The sequence below is a fragment of the Pantherophis guttatus genome, chromosome 10 (assembly GCF_059756535.1).
Source record: "Pantherophis guttatus breed Tessera chromosome 10, ASM5975653v1, whole genome shotgun sequence".
Classification (NCBI taxonomy): Eukaryota; Metazoa; Chordata; class Lepidosauria; order Squamata; family Colubridae; genus Pantherophis; species Pantherophis guttatus.
This window is the reverse complement of record NC_142072.1, coordinates 24895263-24918368: the sequence shown is the minus strand read 5'-3', so window position 1 is coordinate 24918368 and position 23106 is coordinate 24895263. Positions and strand designations below refer to the sequence as shown.

Below are 23106 nucleotides of genomic sequence, written 5' to 3'. Positions count from 1 at the left end.
ACACCCACCGGCACATGATTTATTGAACTTTTCAACCCCGGGTAGGCCAACCATGGTTAAATCCAAGAAAAGAAAACTTTCAGAAGAAAATAGAACATTTAATTCAACTATGTATGCTAGTTTTGTGGCCACTCAAGAAATAGTCAGGCACAGGAAAGGTTTTGTGGCTCCCGGTGTTTTCTTTTCTGTGGGAAATGGGTCCAAATGGCTCTTTAAGGTTGCAGACCCTTGGCCTAGTGCTTCTCAACCATGGCAATTTTAAGATGCATGGACTTCAACTCCCAGAATTCCCAGACCAGATGTTCAAAAGAAAAGGGGGGAAAAAAGCAGTTTATCAGCTTCCCAGTTAAGAAAGGAAAATGCAAACAAGGAAAGAAAATAGAGGCACTCAACCTATGGTTTGGTTCAGTCTTCTCCAACATAAAAAAGTATGGGTTCCTCCTGGAAACTGAAGAGTGGTATGAACAAGAAAGATTGAGGCTTGGGAGAAATGTATGCAGGGGAGAGCTGAATTGTGATTAAGTTTAAATCTTCTGGCCAGATTAATTGCATCCTAGAACACTGAAGGACTTTGTTTTGTTCAAATCTCTAGGACAGAGGTCTTCAAAATGGCCGCTTTAAGACTTGTCGACTTCAACTCCTAGAATTCTCCAGCCAGAATTCTGGGAGTTGAAGTCCACAAGTCTTAAAGTGGCCAAGTTTGAAGACCTCTGCTCTAGGACAGTGTTTCTCAACCTTGGCAAGTTTAAGATATATGGACTTCAATTCCCAGATTTCCCCAGTCAAACATTGAAGTATACAATCCATTTACAAGATCCGAGTCTTCCTTATCTCCCCTTTTTAAAGAAAAATGAAAGTCATTTGCCCATCTCCATTTATCTGGCATCTTCTGTCTGGGACGTCTCAACCATAGTACCTGGAAAACTTTTCTCAACCTTGGCAATGTTAAGATGTGTGGACTTCAACTCCCCAATTGCCTGGGGAATTCTGGGAGTTGTCCACACATCTTAACACTGCCAAGGTTGAGCAACCCTGGGCTAGGCTAAGCTGACAACATCTCTGCCATGCCCCTCCTCAGCCTCATAATGGAAGCCTATTTGCTTTTTTTAATGGACTTGGCTGGAAGCGAAAGAGCTGGGGCTGCAGTCTTGGATGCCTCTAAAGGGCTCCCCGGGGACCATTTATCAACAGCTGCAAGGTCCTTTGCAAAAATGTTCTGTGGCTGAACCATGATAGCAACTGGTCATAACTGGTAATTAGGAGGCACACTCTTGGGATCTTGTAGTCCACACATCCTTCCTTGGAGAAAACATCTATTTTTTTGTTTTGTTTTGTTTTCTTTTCTTTTAGAGCTTACAATGAGACACAGGAACATGAGCAAAGGCTTAATGATTCAAGCTGTATGTCATTTCCCCACCTCTCCCTCCCACTGAAAGACTTTATTTGAGAGAGATTTACAGTTAAAGCAGGAAATTGGGTTGTGTTCTGTGTCCCAAAGCATCAACTTCGCTACCAAGTCATCATTAAGAACGTTAGCAGTAGACCACGAGAACTCCATCAATAGTGGAGCTACCAGATCTGGCATGCAGCAAATGTTCCTTTTGCTGCATTTATTTTTCTAGCTCCTATATAGCAGTTCCAGTCAAGAGGCAAGCAAAAGAGAGCAAACCTAAGAAGCACAACAGTTTGTGAATAAAATATATATTTATGCTAAGGGCCTGTTGTTAAGTCACAACTCTGCAAGGGATCCTGTGACATTCTGCACCCAAGCCTTGGATGGCATGCTATTTTATCAAGTTTAAGGGCAGTCATCAGGTTGATTCTTTTGGATCCAGACATAATCAACACTCTGGATAGTAAAAAGATTTTATGTGTAGTTGTTAGCTCAAGCAAACAGATTTAAAAGCAAAGATAAGCATACATACCAAGCAAGATGATACCCAAATCTCTTACAAGTTGTCAGGAGCTCTTTAATAACAATAGCAGAAATGCCCCATTGGGTGGCCAATTTCCACAGTACCCAGCACTAGGGTCTGTGCAGAAGCTCCCCAGAAACAACAATCACCGTGTTAGGAAATGAGTATTGTTGGGTTGGCAATATATAAACCATCAATATAGCTTTAAGACTACTGTATTGCATCATACTGTGTCCTGATTGGTTAGCTCTGTAGCCAATCCCCTTAAGAGGGAGCTAGAAACATGGTTTGTTTCTCTTTGCTATCTGATATATCTGTATGCTACTGTTTGCAAATTCAGAAGAACTGTTTACTGTGAATGACTATGACGACTGGTAAGAAGACTTTGTTATTGGATTATCCCTGGACTGTAATTTTGCTATCTCCTGCTTTATATGTGTATGACCTGGACTGTTTATTGGACTGTGCCTTACTATTTCCTGAAAGTAAACACAACTCAGTGTATCTGTGTGTTGACTGTGTTTATTCGTATCTACTCTCAATCGCTTTCATGTGCACACCCTTGCTATTCAAGGGTTACTCTGCGAATTCCTTAACACACCGCAAAATTTGTATAAAAATCTGGTATCGTGACTTCATGGTCTTGCTATGGTCAGGAGACTGCAAGAGCTGATCTTGACTGGTGGCACATGACTCTGGAACGGGAATCAGAAGACTGAGACTTTCACAGAAGCAAAAGCTTTGAAGCTACATAAAGATTCCCCTCTCTTTCTCCTTTATTCAATAAACAAGAGGGGGGGGACCCCAAACAAACATATTAGTTCAGAATGAGCTTTCAACTTCTATAGATTTCGTAAAATGAAAGAGAAATCAAAATATGTCACTAAATCCCTCAAAATAACAATGGTATTCGGCATCACCATTTCACATGCTAAGAACCCAGAGCTGAAAAACATTCAGTTCAGCATTCCAAGTGTTGAAAGAAGAAGAAGCTCTTAATTTGCTGGTTTTGACATGAAATGCCTTTTTTGGTTTTGAGCAGAGAATAATAGAATAATCTTCTATTAATCTTCTCATCGTTCCCACCACCCATCTCCTTCCACTTATGACTGTATGACTGTAACCTTATTGCTGGTATCCTTACAATTTATATTGATATTGTTTCCTGATTGATTATTTGTACCCTATGACTATCATTAAGTGTTGTACTTTATGATTCTTGATGAACGTATCTTTGCTTTTATGTACACTGAGAGCTTATGCACCAAGACAAATTCCTTGTGTGTCCAAACACACTTGGCCAATAAAAAAAATTCTATTCTATTCTATTCTATTGGCCAAGTGTGATTGGACACACAAGGAATTTTTTTTGGTGCATACGCTCTCAGAGTACATAAAAGAAAAGATACATTCGTCAAGAATCATAAGGTACAACACTTAATGATAGTCATAGGGAAACAGTCAACAGTCAAACAGTCAACCCTAAGGAACATCAACATTGCCCTTGTGCACATTGTTTGCTTCCGAGCTATTTTATTTATTTATTTATTAAATGTATATTGCCACCTATTTGCCCATGGTGACTCAAGGTGGCTTACTGAATATCTAGGTAGTCCTCAAGCTATGACCATTCATTTAATGACTGTTCAAACTTACAATGTCATTTCAAAAAGGGACTTACAATTAGCCCTTTTACTTATGACCATCATAGCATCCCTGTAGTCACATGATTAAAAGTTGGGTTCTTGGCAACTGGCCTATATTTACAGCAGGTCGCAGTGACCCAGAGTCCCGTGATCCTCAGTTGCAACCTTCCTAGGGTTCCAACGAACACAGTATCAAGGCAGAAGCCAGGTTTGCTTAATGACCATTTGATTTGCTTAATAACGATGGTGATTTGCTTAACAACTGAGGCAAAAATATCAATCACGACTTACTTAACAAGTTCATCACTTAGAGATGGAAGCTCCGGTTCCAATTGTGGTCATAAATTGAAGATTATCTGTAGGGCAGAATTGTCTTGCCTCTTACAATCATTGTGAAGTTTTGGGTGCAAGTTGTTCCACCTTTGTGATCCTCATAAGCATATTCACAAAGGAGATAGATGATAGTTGTCTCATTTAGAAACTGGTGAGGGACCAACCTAGATTTTAACAAAATTGCGCCTGTAAGGAACTGCCACAGAGCTATGTTTCTGCCAAATGAAATATCCTCCATTCTGTATTGTTTGTTCTTTGCCATTTGTAGCATTTCAATACTTTGATAAAATCTGAGTCTGAAATAGCTTTCCGTAAAAATGCAGAGACAAATAAGTGGAGAGTCAGAACTTTGAAAGGGTAGCAGAAATTGCTAAAAGAAGAAAAGGGCTGATCTACTGTTGCATCCATCTTATACCCATTACGGTAGTTCTTATATTTATTCCTCCAGAGACAGAGGTGAAAAATAGGGATTTCAACCCAGGAGGAGGAGGATGTTCTGACTGTTAATTACTGTATTTTTCGGAATGTAAGACACCCTGGACTATAAGACACACCTTCCTTTTTTGATGAGGAAAACAAGAAAAAGAAATCTGCCTCTGCCTCTCAGCAATTTAGCCTCGTTGCAGCAAACAGCAAATAGCTTGCTTTACTTTTATTTTCGTTTTCAGCATAGCTTGATTAGTACAAGAAAAAAAAAATCTGGTCCCAGCAATTTACCTCCTTGCAGCAAGCAGCAGAGGCCCATGCAAAACAGCTACAGCTGAGAGCAAAATAGCTGAGAGTCGGGAGGCCGATCCAATCAACTTGTGCTAATTAGGCTGTGCTGAAGCTGAAACAAGCTGTTTCTTCTTGCTGCTTGCTGCAAGGAGGTAAATTACTGGGAGGCAGAGGCCAAAGGGTGGGGCCAGCGGGTGGGCAGGACTACATTCGGTGTATAAGATGCACCTAAATTTTCACCCCCTTTTAGGGGGAAAAAAGGTATGTCTTGTACTCTGAAAAATACGGTATATGTGTTTTAGAGAGAGCACATAGGCTCCCTCTGCACTGCTCAAGTTACCCGCTCAAACATTTGTGTCCAGTCAGCAGAGTGAACCACTCTGTTAATGTGAGCAAGCTAATTGATTCTGTTTCCTTTGAAAGAAACTTTGCTGCTGAGATGTTATTATTCCCCATTCCACAGGCTCCGCACATCCTAATTCTCGCATGCAAAAGTACCAGTGAGTTGGGTTTTTGTGTCTTTTCAGCTCAGCATCTCCCAATGCTCACCTTGTTCTGATAACGCTATTTCACAAACATTGCTTAATCTGATTATTGATTTTAATCATTTTCTGGGTTTATCCAAAACAACATTATAACAACATTGTACAACTCTGGTCTAACTAAATACAGGTAGCCTTCAACTAGAGGTGGGTTTCAGCAGGTTCTGACCAGTTGGAGAACCGGTAGTAGAAATTCTGAGTAGTTCAGAGAACCAGTAGTAAAAATTCTCACTGGCCCCGCCCCCATCTATTCTCTGCCTCCCAAGTCCCAGCTGATTGGGAAGAAATGGAGATTTTACAGTATCCTTCCCCTGCCAAGCCCACCAAGCCCCACCCACAGAACCGGTAGTAAAAAAATTTGAAACCCACCACTGCCTTCAACTTATAACAAAGTGACTGGTCCAAGTTACATTGGACCCCCTCAAAACCTACTTACAAACCTGTTTTGGAATTCTGAAGTTACCTCCCCTGCCCTATGATCATCTGACTGTATTTTTTTTTTTTTTGTTTGATTTATATGCCGCCCTTCTCCAGAGACTCAGGGCGGCTTACAATGCATTAAGCAATAGCCTTCATCCTTTTGTATATTTTATACAAAGTCAGCTTATTGCCCCCACAATCTGGGTCCTCATTTCACCCACCTTTGAAAGGATGGAAGGCTGAGTCAACCTTGAGCCTGGTGAGATTTGAACTTGCAGTAATTGCAGGCAGCTGATGTTAATAACAGTGCTTTAGTCTGCTGCGCCACCAGCACTTGGCAACTGACCCACCCATTGATGGTGGTTTTCAGCACTGACTGTAATACACAATAGTTTTGGTGGAGAATAGCATTTACTTCTGGTTTCTAGCAAAACTGGTCCATAGCAAAACAATGAGTTTGTTTAGTGATTGTAGCAGTTGCTTAACCACCATGGGCAGTTGCTTTTTGACCATGGTGGTTGCATAACGACCATTGCAAAACAAGTTGTAAAAGTTACCCATTCTATGATTCCCATGACTTACGACTGTAACTGCCAGGCTCAATTGCAGTCATAAATCAAGGATTACCTGTAAAGTAGGTACATATACTGTATTATATTAAGGTACAAAATAACTAACCAAGGCTAGTTCTAAACACCCAAGTTGTGCGAATGCAGCCATTAATTTTTTCCTGACATAGTCACAAAAACCTGTTGCTAAGGTGATGATTTAGGACAGTGGTGGGTTTCAAAACTTTTTACTACCGGTTCTGTGGCTGTGGCTTGGTGGGCGTGGCATGGCTTGGTGGGCATGAGGGGAAGGATACTGTAAAATCTCCATTCCCACCCCACTCCAGGGGAAGGTTACTGCAAAATCCCCATTTCCCCCCACTCAGCTGGGATTCGGGAGGCAGAGAATAGATGGGGATGGGGCCAATCAGAATTTTTACTACCAGTTCTCCAAACTACTCAAAATTTCTGCTACCGGTTCTCCAGAACTGGTCACAACTTGCTGAAACCCACCTCTGACTTACGAACAGGAAGACTGAGAGTCAAATCCATCTGCAACCACATAAATTCACTGGGTGCCTTTGAACCGCCTCACAGCCCAGCCCATATCAAGTGGATTGTTGTGAAAAAAAAAAAGCAGAAGGAAGAAGCACTACATGGACTGCTCTGGGCCCCTGAATGAAAGCTTGGAGGGAAATCAAACAGATCAATGGAAGCCAGTCAATAAATACAAAGGCTTCGTGTGCCACGTTGCGTGAATCCTGGCTGAGGATTTCTGGGCACTGCAACATAGCTGGTGGCAACACTGTTTTGCAGTCTTTTGTTAGCATCCATGCTAACTTTTATACATAGGTTGGCTAGTGAGGATAAGAGGGTGGGAGGATAAGAGAGAAAGAGAGAGAGAGGGAGGGAGGGAGGGAGGGAGGGAGAGGGGGAGAGGGAGAGAGAGAGAGGGAGAAGGAGAGAGAGAGAGAGAGAGAGAGAGAGAGAGAGAGAGAGAGAGAGAGAGAGAGAGAGAGAAACTCCAACAGAAAACAAATGCCAGGCCTGGTGAATGTCTGTCCAGTGATGAGTCATTTTTCTATTTTAGAACAGCTATCTTATTATTTATTTCTATCATTTCCAAAACAAAATCACATGGAAAAATTCTGAGAATGGTCCTGGCAAGGCAGGCCTGGCCTCTGAGTTGGAGTTAACCTCTCTGCCAGGGAAAAATCCCAAAGTTGCTTGAGCAACGTCCCCCCCAGTTGCGTAGCTAAATCCTGTCTTCATTCCGTACTGAATCCTGTGTCTCTTTGTACAGTTGAAACCAAGAATGTACGATGATATCTGGGGGCTTAACTCACATGTTAATGAATGTCGATGCTACATGGTGATTGTTAGAACGTGTCTTATCATCCAATCATCCAATCATAGGGTGGAAGGGACCTTGGAGGTCTCCAACTCCATGCCCAAGGCAGGAATCCTTACACCTCCTGAATAAGTGGTCAAGTGGTTGTTTGGTCTATTTTTGAAAACTTCCAGTGATGGAGCCCCCATAACTCCAGGAGGCGAAGTTCCATTGATTCATTGTTCTTATTAATCATTCTCTTACAGGGGAGAAGTGTCCGCTACTGAAGAAAGAAAGTCTCCGGCTGGACCACAGCAGTGATGAATTCGTAAATATAACTGGTAAGTGGGCAGTCCAGATTCTCCTCCTTCTCTTTCCTCCAGATTCATGAGATTGAGATAGCCCTGCTTGCTTGACCTGCCCCACCCATTGAGGTCTAGCTATTGTGCAGCCCTCTTGAGATGAAAACTTATTAAGCTGTTGTGACCTAGGCTCACTTAGTCATTATAAGACACAATTAGTCCCAAACAAAACTATTTTATTGTAACAGATAGGAATTCATTCCCAGCTTAGTCCAAATTAATTCCAAAACTAGTCCTTCAGAAAAATTCCTTTGGGCTTATCACACACCTTTATCTTCTTTGGCACCCTGCCAATGGCCTTTCTTGGCAAAGCCCCACGAAGTTCAGAAATAAGAGACGCTGACTGGAAACAGATTTAGCAATGTTGCTTTCCTACAAAGAGCCCAAGAGTCTTTGCCGCTCTTTTAAACCTTGTGGGAGAGGCCAATCATCTCCTGGCCTTACTCCTGAGTTGTCCCTTTTGCTTTAGCTGTTCTTGCCTTCTGACAGCTCTGTGCATGTGTGCACTAGGCTCCTCCTGTTCCTCTGCCTCTCTGCTGTCCGACTCTGGAGGCTCTGGAGTCCACACATCACTCCCAGATGGCCCTGGTCTCCTCTCTGCTTCCGATGCAGAGCCCTCGTCCGGGCCTTCCCCAGACTCCAGGACTGGCCCATGTTCCTCCCCAGCCTCCTCACTGTCCGACTCTGCTGCCAGCTCCGCAGGCTGCTGGCAGACCACAACACTAAGCATCCAAAGAGCATTTTCTTGGCATTGTCTTCCCCAGGTGCATATGGGGTAGGGTGGGATGTTACAGGAGGTGAGGCAGCTGTGGGATCACTGCCCAGATATCATCAAAGCCTTTCTTTTACCTTGCAGTCTGATCTGTAAGCTTGAAATTCATCCAAGGAACACAACCTTAGTCTGCCATTTCATGACAGCAACCTAGATTGTCATTTTGACACTTTTCCCAGGGCTGAGAAATGGAAGACAAGTAGTAAGAATGTGGGTGCCATGAAATGGGCTTGTTTGGAGAACAGGTCTATTACGGTCCAAATGACCGTGTTTCCCCCCACTATCAGGGAATACTACGATGAAGTCCATAGTGATTTCCTCCCATGGATGGGAGGGATTCGCCACTTGTTAGAGTAGCCCTGGGGGCCTCCCTGGTGTCATTTTTTGGCTGCGCAGGTGGCACAGCTTCTGACATAGTCTTCAATGCCTTTTTTCATCCTTGGCCACCAGATTTCCTTCTTGCCAGGTGTAGGGTCTTTAGATAGCTGAAGTGCCCCGCCTGCATGGAATCATGGCTCCTTTGGAGTACTTGGAGGTGCAGGCTGTTGGGGACGTAAAGTTTGGATCCTTTCCATGCTAGCCCATCTCTGAGGGTTAGGACCCCTGAGTTGTCTTTGTGCCAGAGGTCGTTAGGCAGTTCATTTTTTAACTTTTGTGTTAGAGCTTCTCTGTCTCCAGCCCTCTGCCATTGTGCTTGCCGTTGGGTGGTGGCTTGAGAAGCTGGCTGGGAGATGGGGAAGCATGGCGTGAACCACTTCCTCCCATTTGCTGTTGTACTGGGGCCTTTGTGATAATGCATCTTCTAGTAGATTCTTTCCCCTAGGGATGTAGTTCACCATGAAGTTGAAATGATCGAAATATTGTGCCCACCACTTTCTTTGGGTGTATTACTTGGAACGCTGACATCAGGGGTGAAAGGTAGACCCTTTGCTTTAAAAACCACTGCCAGCAACCTGACCTGGAGCTCAGAGGGAAGGAGACACCTGCTTTTCCATAAGGGGTATTACCGTATTTTTTGGAGTATAAGACGCACTGGAGTATAAGACGCACCTTAGTTTTTGGGGAGGAAAATAAGAAAAAAAGCTGATTTGTGGGTGGATGGGCCTCCCAGAATACCCCCAATCAGCTGTTCCCAGAGGTGAATTTTAGCAACAGGTTCCTTGGTTGTGAGCTCTGTGCCTTTCTTTTTTCTTTTTTACTTTTTTTTCTGCCTCTGAAACTGTTTCAAAAAAAAAACCTTTTTTTTCTGCCTCTGAAACAGCTTCAGAAAAAAAGCCTCTGAAGCTCTGTTTGGGGGCTTCTTTTCTGAAGCTTCGTTTCTAAAGCTTTTTTCAGCCTCTGAAACCTCCATTTGAGAAGTTGGATGGGGCTACATTTGGAGTATAAGACGCACCCAGATTTTCACCCTCTTTTTTGGGGGAAAAAGGTGTGTCTTATACTCTGAAAAATATGGTATGTTAAGGCAGTGTTTGTCAATCCTCACAACTTTAACTTCAACTCCCAGAATTCCCCAGCCAGCAGGCTGAGCTGAGGTCTAACTATTTTAACTATGTTGCTTGGGAATATTCTGGGAGTTAAAGCCCACATGTGTGAAAGTTGCTAAGGTTGAGAAACACTGCCTTAACTTAACACCCTTTATGGAGATGTTGCTACAAAAGACACCCCTGCTAGACACAGGGGCACGTTAGCAAGCCAAAGTTGGTGCTGCAGGAGTTATGGGCAAGTTTAATTTCAGGTGTCTCCTTCCCTCTGTTGCTAAGGCTGAGAAACCCTCTTTTAAGGGATGTTTGTGATATGTTCCAAAAGATACTCCCAGCATCCTTTGCATTGGCACAGACAAAAGAGATGATGTGTTGAAATGGGGACAATAATTGAACATTTCGAATTTATTCCCCAATGTTTTTTTTTTTCTGGAATCAGATCAGACAGAAAATGTTTTGATCTTAATGTACCAAAGGATAAAGCTAAATACCTCCCATCCCTACTATAACGATATTATGTACCTGCATTTTTACAATTCCCAATTCTTTTTATCCAGTCTTTGTGCCTTTGCCTAGAAGGGGATTTATGTCTTAGGCCCCCTGTCCTGGGTGCTGTTGATGGGAAGATTTAATCATATCCACTATCAAAAGCATTCATTCAGATGTTTGGACACTGAAGGGGAAACAGCTGATTACGGACTCCTGAAGTGCCCTGTCTATCGTTCCCTGAGGACTGAGCTAATCTCATCACATATTGTTTGGACAGCTTCCAACAGGCAATTGTACACTTCCTACGAGATGATCCGTACTGTAAAATCCCCTGAAAAGTCACCAAATAGTGTGTAATAGCAAGAGTTGCTAGATGAGATGGATCAAAATGTAATTTAAGTTTTGGATACGAATGGGGTATATCTGTGTGTCTGTGAGATGCTTTGTATTTTAACTGTGACTTTGGGACTATGACCTTAAACAAACAGACACTTAAATGATGGGTGGAAATAGACTCTGAAGCCTCAACATTTTGAAGTCCTTATTTTCCTGAAGGAAAAATGCTATGCCTTTTCTTAGTTTATACCGATTAAAGGAGCAGCCAATCTCAACAAGGACTAGAGATGCACCACACTCAAAGATGGACTTTCAGACATTCTGACTGAAACATATTTTTATCTATAAAAGACCCACATCTACCCTTTCTAATGCCCCAGGGCTTATTATCACCCTGTATTTTATATGTTCAGAGATTAGTCTTTATTATTCTGCAGGGTGAATAAGGAAGATATTATGAACCAATAGAGAAAGTTCAAAAGATAGATGGTGAAATTAGACTTCCCAAACTGGTGTTTCCCCTTCCCTGCATTGCATTAAGCTAAAGGTAAAGGTAAAGGTTCCCCTTGCACATATGTGCTAGTCGTTCCTGACTCTAGGGGGCAGTGCTCATCTCCGTTTCAAAGCCGAAGAGCCAGCGCTGTCCGAAGATGTCTCCGTGGTCTTGTGGCCGGCATGACTAAACACCAAAGGCGCACGGAACACTTACCTTCCCACCAAAGGTGGTCCCTATTTTTCTACTTGCATTTTTTTACCTGCTTTCAAACTGCTAGGTTGGCAGAAGCTGGGACAAGTAACAGGAGCTCACCCTGTTACGCGGCACTAGGGATTCGAACCTCTGAACTGCCGACCTTTCTGATCGACAAACTCAGCATTTTAGCCACTGAGCCACCGCGTCCCTTATGCATTGCATTATAACACCCCAAATTCGCAATAGACTCTCAGCTTATCTTCTTCTCTTTTTTCCAGGATTTAATCTAATCAAGAGGTTTGGTCTTCTGAAGACCTCATCGGTTAAGAAAATACGCAATCCCAAAGGTCCGATGATCCTCCGATTAGGCAACAGTTCCTTGGTTCATTCGGCGAAGTGAGTGTTCTCTGCTCTTGACTCTAAAAACTGCTACATGACTGTTGCTTATGGATAACCTGTTTTCTGTGCAAATTTATGCCATGCATCAATATCAATTCTAATTCGTTGTTCCGACTGTCTGCTGGAGGAATTTGTTTTGAGGTGATAATATAGCAGTAAAACCTGTCTGCTGGGCCAGCGGCTGAGAAACTGACTAGATCCTAGCTCAGTGGTGGGATTCAAAAATGTTTACTACCACTTCTGTGGGAGTTGTTTGGTGGGCGTGGCAGGGGAAGCATACTATAAAATATCCATTCCCACCCCACTCCAGGGGAAGGTTACTGCAAAATCCCCATTTCCTCCCGATCAGCTGGGACTTGGGAGGCAGAGAATAGATGGGGGCAGGGCCAGTCAGAGGTGGTATTTACTGGTTCTCTGAACTACTCAAAATTTCTGCTACCGGTTCTCCAGAACTGGTCAGAACCTGCTGAAACCCACCTCTGTCTTAGCTGGTTTAGAAGCCTTCTTTCTCCTCATTTATCAATGGGAAGTGAAGGTCTACGAGGAAGGTGGACAAAAACAGCTGTAACCAACTGCGACGACCAGGATTTTCAGACATGATTGTTAAGGCAGATATAGATAGTCCACAACTTAGAACCATTCATTTAGCGACCTTTCCAGTTTACAACGATGCTGATCTGGTCTGTGTGCTTGCAACTGGCATAGCATCCCCATGCTCAGGTGATCAGAATTTGTTTATGATGGTTGCAGCATCCCCAGGCCATTTGCGACCTTCCCAGCTGGTTTCTGACAACAAATTTCAATGGAGGAAGCTAGATTTGTTTAATGACTGCATGATTCACTTAACAACTACAGTTGTTTCACTTAACAACCATGGCAAAAAAAGGTTATAAAGTCAGGCATGACACATTTAACAATATTCTTACTTAGCAACGGAAGTTCCAGTTGTGGCCCCAAGTTGAGGATTATTTATTTATTTTCTTTATTATTCATATTTCTATGCCACCAACTCTCCGAGGATTCTGGGCGGCTTACACCAAAGACAGTATACTAAATAGCATATTGCCCCCAACAATCTGGGTCCTCATTTTACCCACCTCGGAAGGATGGAAGGCTGAGTCAACCTTGAGCCGGTGAGATTTGATCCACTGATCTGCTGAACTAGCAGTCAGCTGAAGTAGCTGCAGTACTGCACTCTAACCACTGCGCCACCTCGGCTCTTGCCATGTTTCCCTGAAAATAAGACCCTGTCTTATATTTTTTTGAACCCCGAAATAAGTGCTTGGCCTTATTTTTGGGGATGTCTTATTATTTTGGGGTGTGTGGAACAAGATGGGGCTCCTCTTGGCATCTTACCTGATTTCCAGCTCTGTCTCCCTAACCCTAACCAGACCGGCTGCGCATGCATTGAAATATTTTCAGGGAGGGCTTATCTTCAGGAGGAGGCTTATTTTAGCACATGCGCTCAAAAGCCCAATGGGTCTTATTATCAGGGGAGGTCTTATTTTAGGGGAAACAGGGTACTTGTATTTAGGAAACAGTAGTGTGGGAAAGAGAGTACCTGGGAGTACAGTGGGTATCAGTGGCCAATCTTGCTTCTGAAATGCCATCCACAACCCAGGGGGGGAAAGGATCCTCAGAGCTGCTGGATCCTCAGTTCTGGCTGAATGCAGGATCGGCCTGAAATTCATCCTGATTGGTCCAGATAGCACTATTGCTTCTAGACGGAGTTCAAGGTGCTGGTTGATGGCTCAGCATCTGGGTATCTACAGGGCAGGGGTGAAATGCTCCTGGTTCGGACCGGATCACCCGATCCAGTAGCAATGGAGGCGGGTGGTTCAGAGAACCGGGAGCAAAAATCCCTGCTTCCCCCCCCCCCATTGCCCAGCTGAGCAGTGCAATCATCAGAGGCTTTTTTTATTTTTAAAAGCATTTTTCTACAACCTCTTTGGCCGAAAAAAATGCTTTTAAAAGTAAAAAAAAAAAAAAGCCTCTGATGATCGCACGGCTCAGCTGGGATCATCAGTGGCTTTTAAAAGCATTTTTTCTACAACCTCTTTGGCCAAAGAGGTTATAGAAAAAATGTTTTTAAAAGGAAAAAAAGCCTCTGCTGATCAGGCAAGTCAGCTGGGATCATCAGAGGCTTAAAAAAAAAAAGTCCTCGATTTACAACCGTTCATTTAGTGACCATTCAAAGTTACAATGGCATTGAAAAAAGTGACTTACGACTCTTTTTCACAGTTATGACCTTTGCAGCATCCCCATGATCATGCGATCAAAATTCAGATGCTTGGCAACAGGTTCATATTTATGACCATTCCTGTGTCCCCTTTTGTAACCTCTGTCAATCAAAGTCAATGGGGAAGCTGGATTCACGTAACAACTGGATTACTAATTTATCCATTGCAGTAATTCACTTAACAACTGGGGCAAGAAAGGTCATAAAATGAGGCAAAAGTCACTTCACAAATGCCTCACATAAAAACAGAAATCTGGGGCTCCATTGTGGTCGTAAGTCAAAGACTACCTGTAATAAATTTTACTAAAGCTTTCCTAACTGGAGACTTCTGCCTTTTAATGAAGCTTATTAGTCTGAAAACTTCTACTACAGGGATGTCAAACTTGCGTTGTCATGTTGTCGTCACGTGATGTAATGTGGCTTTCCCCCCTTTGCTAAAATGGGGGTGGGCGTGGCTAACGCGTGACACATGTGGCTCACGGGCCGCGAATTTGACTCCCCTGTTCTACCAGATTCCTAATTTTTGCAATTCCCAATAGTATCTATTCATCTGCAACAGTGGTGGGTTCTAACTGGTGTTATCACTGGTTGGCTTTGCACACATGCTTTGCGCGCGATCAGTGCGCACTTGCTCGCTTCGCTTATACGCACGCCAAACTTGCACTTTGCACAAGCGCATTGAATTTCGAAACAGTTGAGGCATGGCAATCCGCTCTGCCGCACCTTACAGCTGGGCTAAAAACGAAGGAATAAAGGTAGGTATAGCGCAGGGACGGGTGGGAGGGCCCAGCTGATGGCCGGAGCGAGCCGGTTCGCTCTCACGTCAAGATTTTCGCTTCTGGTTCTCCCGAACCGGGGAGAACCGGTAGCAACCCACCACTGATCTGCAAGATTTGAGGGCAGGTGATCCTTTACTCAAGGAATGCCATCTTCAGGAGCCAGAGAAATGAGATAACTGTTACTCCCCTCTTGCAGAAAAGCTGAGATGCAATGGTCCTTTTTTCCTGTTGCTTTCCAAGAACTCCTTTGAAACTTGGTTATTCTAGCAGGCCATGTTGTCTCCATCTTATTTCCCCTGGCTATGGAATGCTGCTTTATGGGGTTGGTTTCATGGATTAACTGATTAATACTCCTGATTCTACTGACTATAATTATTCATTGTGTTATTGATATGCTTTGTTCTTATTCTGTTGAGTATTTTTTAACTTGACTTTCATATGTTTGGGATGTATGCTACTCTAAATCATTCACAACTGCACTATTGGGCTTTGAAGCCTAGTAAAATAGCAATAAATAACAGAATAGGAAGGGACTTTGGAGGTCTTCTAGTCCAACCCGCTGCTCAAGCAGGATACTGTATATCATTTCAGACAAATGGTTGTCCAATCTCTTCTTAAAAACCTCCAGTGTTGGAGCATTCACAACTTCTGGGGGCAAGCTGTTCCACTGATTAGTTGTTCTAACTATCTCCTTATTTCTAGGTTGGTCCTCTCCTTGATTAGTTTCCATCCGTTGCTCATTGTTCTGCCTTCCGGTGCTTTGGAGACGAGGTTGACCCCAGTTTCTTTGTGGCAGTCTCTTAATAAATAATATGCAGATATGCAGCTCTGCCTCCCATGTGAGCAACAAACCAGAGTTAACTTGGGGGAGCAATAGTTGATAACCGTAATGCACCATTCTCACCAGCTTGTGGACTGTGGTGAGCGTTCCATGCTATGATGAGGAGTAAAAAGTGTACTGGATGTTGTGTGACTCTAGCAATTGTGATGGGCTTCAAATGGTAAATTCGGGTAGAATTTGTTAGTTCTCAGGTGAAAGACCAACATAAAAGAGCCCTGGTGGCGCAGCAGACTAAAGTGCTGTTAAGTACCACCAGCTGCCTGCAATTACTGCAAGTTCAAATCTCACCAGGCTCAAGGTTGACTCAGCCTTCCATCCTTTCAAGGTAGGGAAAATGAGGACCCGGATTGTGGGGGCAATAAGCTGACTTTGTATAAAAAAGAACACCGCTTTGGGGGGGGGCGAAAGCCCTACTAAGCAGGTATATACAAAAGTATGAAGGCTATTGCTTAATGCACTGTAAACCGCCCTGAGTCTCCGGAGAAGGGTGGCATATAAATCGAACCAATAAATAAATAAATAAATAAATCCCAGGGAAGTTGAAAAATGATCCTAGGAGCTATAGTATTTATGTATTGTTGCCTGGAAAACAGTATGGGCATATCTATTTAGTAACTCATTGGTGTTGAACCAAGCTAGGAGTCATGATTCTTTTATGTTCCTCACCCACACCAAGCTGTGATCACAGCGTCCCTCAAAGAATTTATATTCTAAACCGGTCATCACTAACTTGAGATCTCCCAACTGAGTTGGGTCTCAAATCGATGTATGAAGAATGTGGCTGAGAATTATGGGAGTGAAGCTGTGTTGTTGCTAAGGAAGGCTATGTAGATTTACTCAACACATAAGAAAGTTTATCGTGTCGATCCATGGTTTCTGCTTAGAATATTCAGTTTATTCAGCCAATTGTGGTTCATTCCATAAGCCATAGTTAAAATAAGAATGGTACACTATATAAAATTATGCCAATCAGTGAGTCCAAACAGAATTTGGAAAGTGATATTTGTGATTAGGTTTGAATATCATCCCTGATTGATAGTTGTGTAGTTTGACACAACATTTATGTCAGGCATAAATGCTCTGCCCGTGCCAGGGATCAGCTATAGCGCAGTAGTGCAGGGGTTAACTCAGACTCCCACCTGGTCAGCTCCTCCCATAGACCCCTCCTTACCTGAATCCCCGCCCACAGGTATAAAAGGTGGGCACACTACTCCACGACCCAGTTCCTGATGCATTCCAGAGATGATGTGATGAACCTACAAATAAAAGGAGATATATTTTACCTGATGACTCAAGTCTCTTTATTGGGCCTGATCCACCATTCCTTGTAACAAAATGGTAGCAGAGGATGGTTGGTAAGGCCCAAAGATCCCAAGCCACAAGACAAGGACCCATACCTACCTGCAGAATGGCGACACCTCCGAAGCAACGGGAAAGCAACCCATCCGACTCGCCAGGGAAGGCAGGAACCTCGACCACCCCCAAAACCACCGCGACGGAGGAAAGGGGGGAGATCGAAAAAGGGAAAAGGGCCCACCACCACGATCAAGAGGAAGAGAAGCTGCGACTCGACGTCCTACAGCTGCTGAAAGAACGAGCCGGCGACAAGAACCTTCTTGCCGACCTGCGGAGCTTCATAATCGACCGCGAGGTGGCAAGGAGCGAAGAGGGCTCGGACTCCGAACTCGAGGAGCTGGACTCGGTGAGTGGATCGCCCAAAAGGGCACCCCCAACGGCCACCGAGCCCCGAAGCCCCACTCCAAATTTGAAACGGCGGCCATCTTTGTCCACGTGGTCGGACAAGATGGCCGACCCCCAACCAATCAACATACAGAATTCAAAATGGCCGGCGCGCGAAAAATGCCGGACCATAAACAATGATGAAAGTGACCAGGGAGAGGGAACCGAATCCGACTCCGACCCCTGGTACACCCCCAGCGAGCGGCAAGTGGATAGGGCCATGAAGACCCTCGCCGCCGCCTTCGGCCCAGGCCTCAAAATCACCAAGGAGAGGCCGGAGAGGCCAAAACGGAAGGGAAGGCGAATAGAGGGACAGCGGAGCACCCACCCGAGAGCCACCGATGCCCGCGACGATTCACCAGCCCACCTTCGCACCCCAGGGACACCGCGCCCCCGATCGCCCAGGCCGCGCACCCCGGACCGCATGGATTGGGGCAGCTACTTACAACCGTCGCCGGATCCTCAGCACCGCCGAGATCTTCATTCTGGAGCTGCAGCTGCTGAACGACACCTTCCGGAACACACCTGGACCCCCAAGGCCGAGGCCGAGGCCTACCCGACCGGCAGAGGCCTCTACAGCGGAGCCGCGACGAACAGGTCCTTCCTCGGGGACGGCGGAGCTGAAATGGACTTCGCGCATGCGCTCTTCCGCCTAGAGGAAGAAAAAAGAAAAAAATTACAAAGCGGGACTTTTAAATTGCCGGCAAGCGTTCCCATGCCCTACTGCTGCTATAGAGACATAAGGAACCATGGACAGCAGCCAGCAGTAAGTAATTTTACCACTAGTGCTGGGAACTTACCTGTTGACTTTCCCAAGTTGAGGATGGATGGGGGCAATATCCTAGAGTGGTCACAGCAGCTCCAGGTGGTGTTTCTGAAAGAAAACATGTCTCATTTTATTAATGACCCCCCTGAGAAACCATGGACTTTAGAGCTGGATTGCATGCACCATAAGGCATTCTATCTTTTAATTGCCAGTATTTCCCCCACAATTTACCACTGTATTGGTCATAACCTCACAGTATCCGAAATTATAGGGAAAATGTTTGGATTGTTTTATAGTGAGAGTGTGTCCACCACCACACAAATTTCCAAGGACTTCTTTTCCGCCAGACTTAAGTCAGGGACCCCCATGAGTGAGCACCTAGTGTCCTTAAGCGGTACCAGGGCAGAGCTACACCTTAGGGGAGAAGTTATTTCCGACCAAATAATGAAGAGTGTGATAATCAACTCTTTAGACCACTCATGGAATAACTTCCTAACACAATTAGACACCGTTAGCCTAGGGATGCTGTCTGTGGAGAGGCTATCCAACAGGCTTATCGCAGAAGACAATCTGAGGAGGAGCCGCCCCGGCCCTCCCAGAGAACACAAGAGTGAGAAGAGGGTAGTCTTCCAAGAGAAGCAACACAACACACCCGAGTGCTACATCTGCGGGTCAAAGGGACACATCAAAAGGGACTGCCCCAAGAACTATAGGGAAAGAGGCAGGCCAGAGCATAAGTACAGGCAAACAGAAAGGCACACATCCGATGAAAGATATAGGCGTAGAGACTCACCCATCCCCAGGGATAGGAAGGGAAACAGGGACAGCTCACGCGACAGCAGGACAGGGTCCCTATATGGGATAGGGGAACACACACACACCACACACCAAGACAAAGACACCAGCTCTTGGCTCCTAGACTCGGGGGCTTCCAACCACACCACATACAATCAGAAACTACTCTCATCATTCAAGAGAGAGGATTTTTCTATTAAAGTTGCTGATCAAAACCAGGTCAGAGTAACAGGCAAAGGGACAATCACATTACCAGGCGTAGGGAAAATAGAGGGGGTACTACTAGTCCCGGAAATACCCCACAACATCCTGGCCGCAGTAAAGCTCAGCAGGGAATCAGGGGTTGAGATGATATTCACAAAAGGCAATGTGAAGGTTAGCAAGAACAGGAAGGACATAGGGAGAGTAACCATTAACCAAGGGTTACCCTACATAACTTTCTATGAGGATTACGCCCACAGCATAAACACCAGTTCAGAGAACACAGAAGACACTGACCAAAGCAAGACTGGAGGTGAACAGATAGGCGGGAGAGAGGTAGATAACGATGATAACACGACACCAGAAACACAGCACAACAAACACACCCAAAAGAGACCCTCAATAGGCAAACCAATGCATGACAACTGTGCCCACCTGCTACATCGCAAGCTTGGACACGCCAGTTTTCCCGTGATACAAAAAATGGCAAATTGTACCGAGGGTGCCATAATAAAAAACTGTGAAAACTACCTCGAGTGCTCGGTGTGCAAGTGTTCAAAACTGAAAGTAAAACCCAGACCCAAGAAGTCGTTACGTGCCGCCAAACAGATATTCGACTTAGTACACATGGACCTGGTGGGGCCCCTAAGGCCATCCATAAATTACAAAAAAAGGTACTTCCTCACCATAGTGGATGACCATAGTCGATATGGCTTCGTCTACACCTTAAGAAAAAAGGATGAAGCCTTCCAAAAATTCAAAGAGTTTTATAAAAGGGTAGAAACCCAAAACAACAAACAGATCAAGCAGATCATGACCGACAGAGGGTCTGAGTTTTTATCTAAGGACTTCTCACATTGGCTCAGGTCCAAAGGCGTGATTCACTTTACGTCGTCCCCGTTTTCCGCCTTTCAGAACGGGGTTGCAGAACGACGGAACTCCACGCTGCAAACGATGGTCAGGTGCGCCCTAGAGGACGCGGGCATTGGCCAACACTTCTGGTCTGAAGCCCTGGTCTACTCTAACTATACATTAAATAGAACATGGTCCAGTGTGATAAACAAAACGCCCTACGAGGTCATGTATAACAAGAAGCCACAGATAGCACACCTACATGTGTTCGGTGTAACGGCTGACGTCCACATACCCAAGCAGTTACGCAGGAAAGGGGATAAGGTGTCCAGAAGGCTCAGGTTTATGGGATACGAGCCAGGAACCAAGGGCTTCAGGTTTGTGGACAGTAATAATAGGTTTGTGATCTCTAGAACAGCGGCATTCCATGAGCAAGCCAACTGGTCCAGATTGCACCTAAACGAGGTACCCACCGAGCGGGAGGATAGTCCCATCGAGCAAACCCAAATCAAAAACGAGACAGCAAATAGACAGGAAGGGAGCAGGCCCAAGCCCGACCTCCAAGGCATCAAGGTTGAGGGATGGAAAGAGAATCATCCCAAGATAAGTGTCGAATCACTGACACAAAGAGAGGCCAGATATCTGCATGACACTGAGCAGGCAGCAACCAGGCCTGTCAGGTCAACCAGAAACCAGCTGCCTAAAAGGTTGAATGATTACGTGATGCACGTGCACACAAACCACATTACGCCAAACTCCTACGAAGAGGTACTGAGACTACCCCAAGGGGAGAGGGCAAAGTGGGAGTTAGCCATGGCCAAAGAACTGGACAGCCTGAGGAAGCTGGAGGTATACACCCCCACCAAAGTCCCAGAGGGCAAGAACACAATAGGCACCCGGTGGATATTCAAAGTCAAGAACTTAGAGGGGGGCCAATGCCTATACAAGGCAAGATTAGTTGCCCAGGGGTTTGCTCAAAGGTTTCCGGAGGACTACACAGACACCTATTCGCCCACCGTAAGAACAGAGAGCGTCAAAAGTGCCTTGGTCATTGCATCCTTACTAGGGCTGGAGGTGCACCAGTTCGACGTGCAGACCGCCTACCTGCACGCCAAACTAGACAAAGAGATATACATCAGAGCCCCCCACAGCAAAGAAACCAACAGAGGGGACACCTGGTTACTTCATAAGAGCCTGTATGGACTAAAACAATCAGGCAAACGATGGTACGAATGCCTGGTAGAGGCCCTGAAGTCTATGGGATTCACGGCGACCATAGCTGACAACTGTTTCTTCACCAGGAAAGAGGGGGACTCGCCAGAATACATCCTAGTTTACGTGGATGACATTCTATACATCAGCAAACACGAAGCCAACCGCAACACCTTCGCCAGCAGGCTGAGCGAGCATTTCACCCTAAAGTACCTTGGGAGGATAAACCGATACCTGGGGGTACAAGTCAACTAGACGCCAAAAGGTTTCCAACTGTCACAGAAAGAGAAAATAGAAGAGTTACTCCATAAGTGCAACATGGCAGACGCCAAAGGATGTGATTCACCCATGCAGGCGGACTTCCTAAAAAACATGCATGATGAATCACCCGAATTTGGAGATAACACGCTGTACAGGTCAATCATAGGCTCCCTCCTGTATATCGCTAACTGGACAAGACCGGACATTGCCCTATCCGTTAATTTACTATCCAGGCACGTGAGCAAACCCACCACATACCACTGGGACGCAGTGAAAAGGGTGCTAAAATACCTGAAACAGAGTGCCAATGCATGCTTAACCCTAGAGCCTGAGAAATCCGAAGAACCCATCCTCTCATGCTACGCTGATGCTGACTGGGCCGGAGACGCCAAAGGCCGCAAAAGCACATCTGGGTACATATTCTACTTAAATAACTGTCCGGTGCATTGGTACACAGGCAAACAAATCTTGGTGGCAACCTCGACTACTGAAGCTGAATATATATGCCTTTCCAAAGCCGCCAACAATCTCATCTGGTTCGACGACCTACTCGCCAGCGTGTGGAGAGAACCAGCTTACCCAATAAATATCTACGAAGATAACAAAGCCGCCATAGAGATATCCATGTCTGACGCTGTAGGGCAAAGGTCAAGGCACATAGACATAAAGTACAAGCACGTTAGACAGCTCTCCAGAATTGGTTTCATAAAGGCCATACATTGCGACACAGAAGAACAGACCGCAGACATACTCACAAAACCACTACAGGGCAAGCAACACTCACACTTAGTTTCTAAGCTCAAGATCCACCCCAGGGTATCAACCAGTCAGTCAGGCCTACAGACACGGGTCAGGCATTTAGAGGGGGATTTGTCAGGCATAAATGCTCTGCCCGTGCCAGGGATCAGCTATAGCGCAGTAGTGCAGGGGTTAACTCAGACTCCCACCTGGTCAGCTCCTCCCATAGACCCCTCCTTACCTGAATCCCCGCCCACAGGTATAAAAGGTGGGCACACTACTCCACGACCCAGTTCCTGATGCATTCCAGAGATGATGTGATGAACCTACAAATAAAAGGAGATATATTTTACCTGATGACTCAAGTCTCTTTATTGGGCCTGATCCACCATTCCTTGTAACAATTTAAACTTTAAAATAAGTCATGCTAAATTTCCATGCAATGACCAGGTTCACACAGCATTGTGGACCACAGTCTACCCAACCCCACTTTAACCTTGATTAACATATTGTCTGAATACAAGCTGATAGTTCAGAGGAGAGCAGGATTGCCATGTGAGCCTCTGGAAAATCCTTGAATGATGGGGAGAGACAGCTGTCCTAAATCAATTAATCCTTTGATCCCTGATATCTCAATGCAGAAGAGTCTATACTCAGACTACCCAAATCTGAGCAAATCTAAGACCCAAAACTGAGCAAA

At 44.9% G+C, this 23106-nt stretch overlaps 1 protein-coding gene and 1 long non-coding RNA gene across 9 annotated transcripts in view; one reads left to right on the top strand and one right to left on the bottom strand.

Annotated features, from left to right (window-relative positions):
- COL16A1 (collagen type XVI alpha 1 chain) overlaps positions 1-23106 on the top strand; it is a 292947-nt gene that overhangs the window by 37211 nt on the left and 232630 nt on the right. For all 8 annotated transcript variants that reach the window (XM_087876808.1, XM_087876807.1, XM_087876811.1 and 5 more), the window contains exons 3-4: positions 7719-7793; positions 11862-11979. In XM_087876808.1, coding sequence (XP_087732934.1) covers positions 7719-7793; positions 11862-11979 — 193 coding nt within the window. The remainder of the gene's footprint in view (positions 1-7718; positions 7794-11861; positions 11980-23106) is intronic.
- LOC148112426 (uncharacterized) lies at positions 16967-18457 on the bottom strand. Its single transcript, XR_015729521.1, has 3 exons — positions 18382-18457; positions 18028-18233; positions 16967-17097 (listed from the first exon to the last, which is right to left on the bottom strand). It is a non-coding gene; the product is annotated as an uncharacterized LOC148112426 (long non-coding RNA).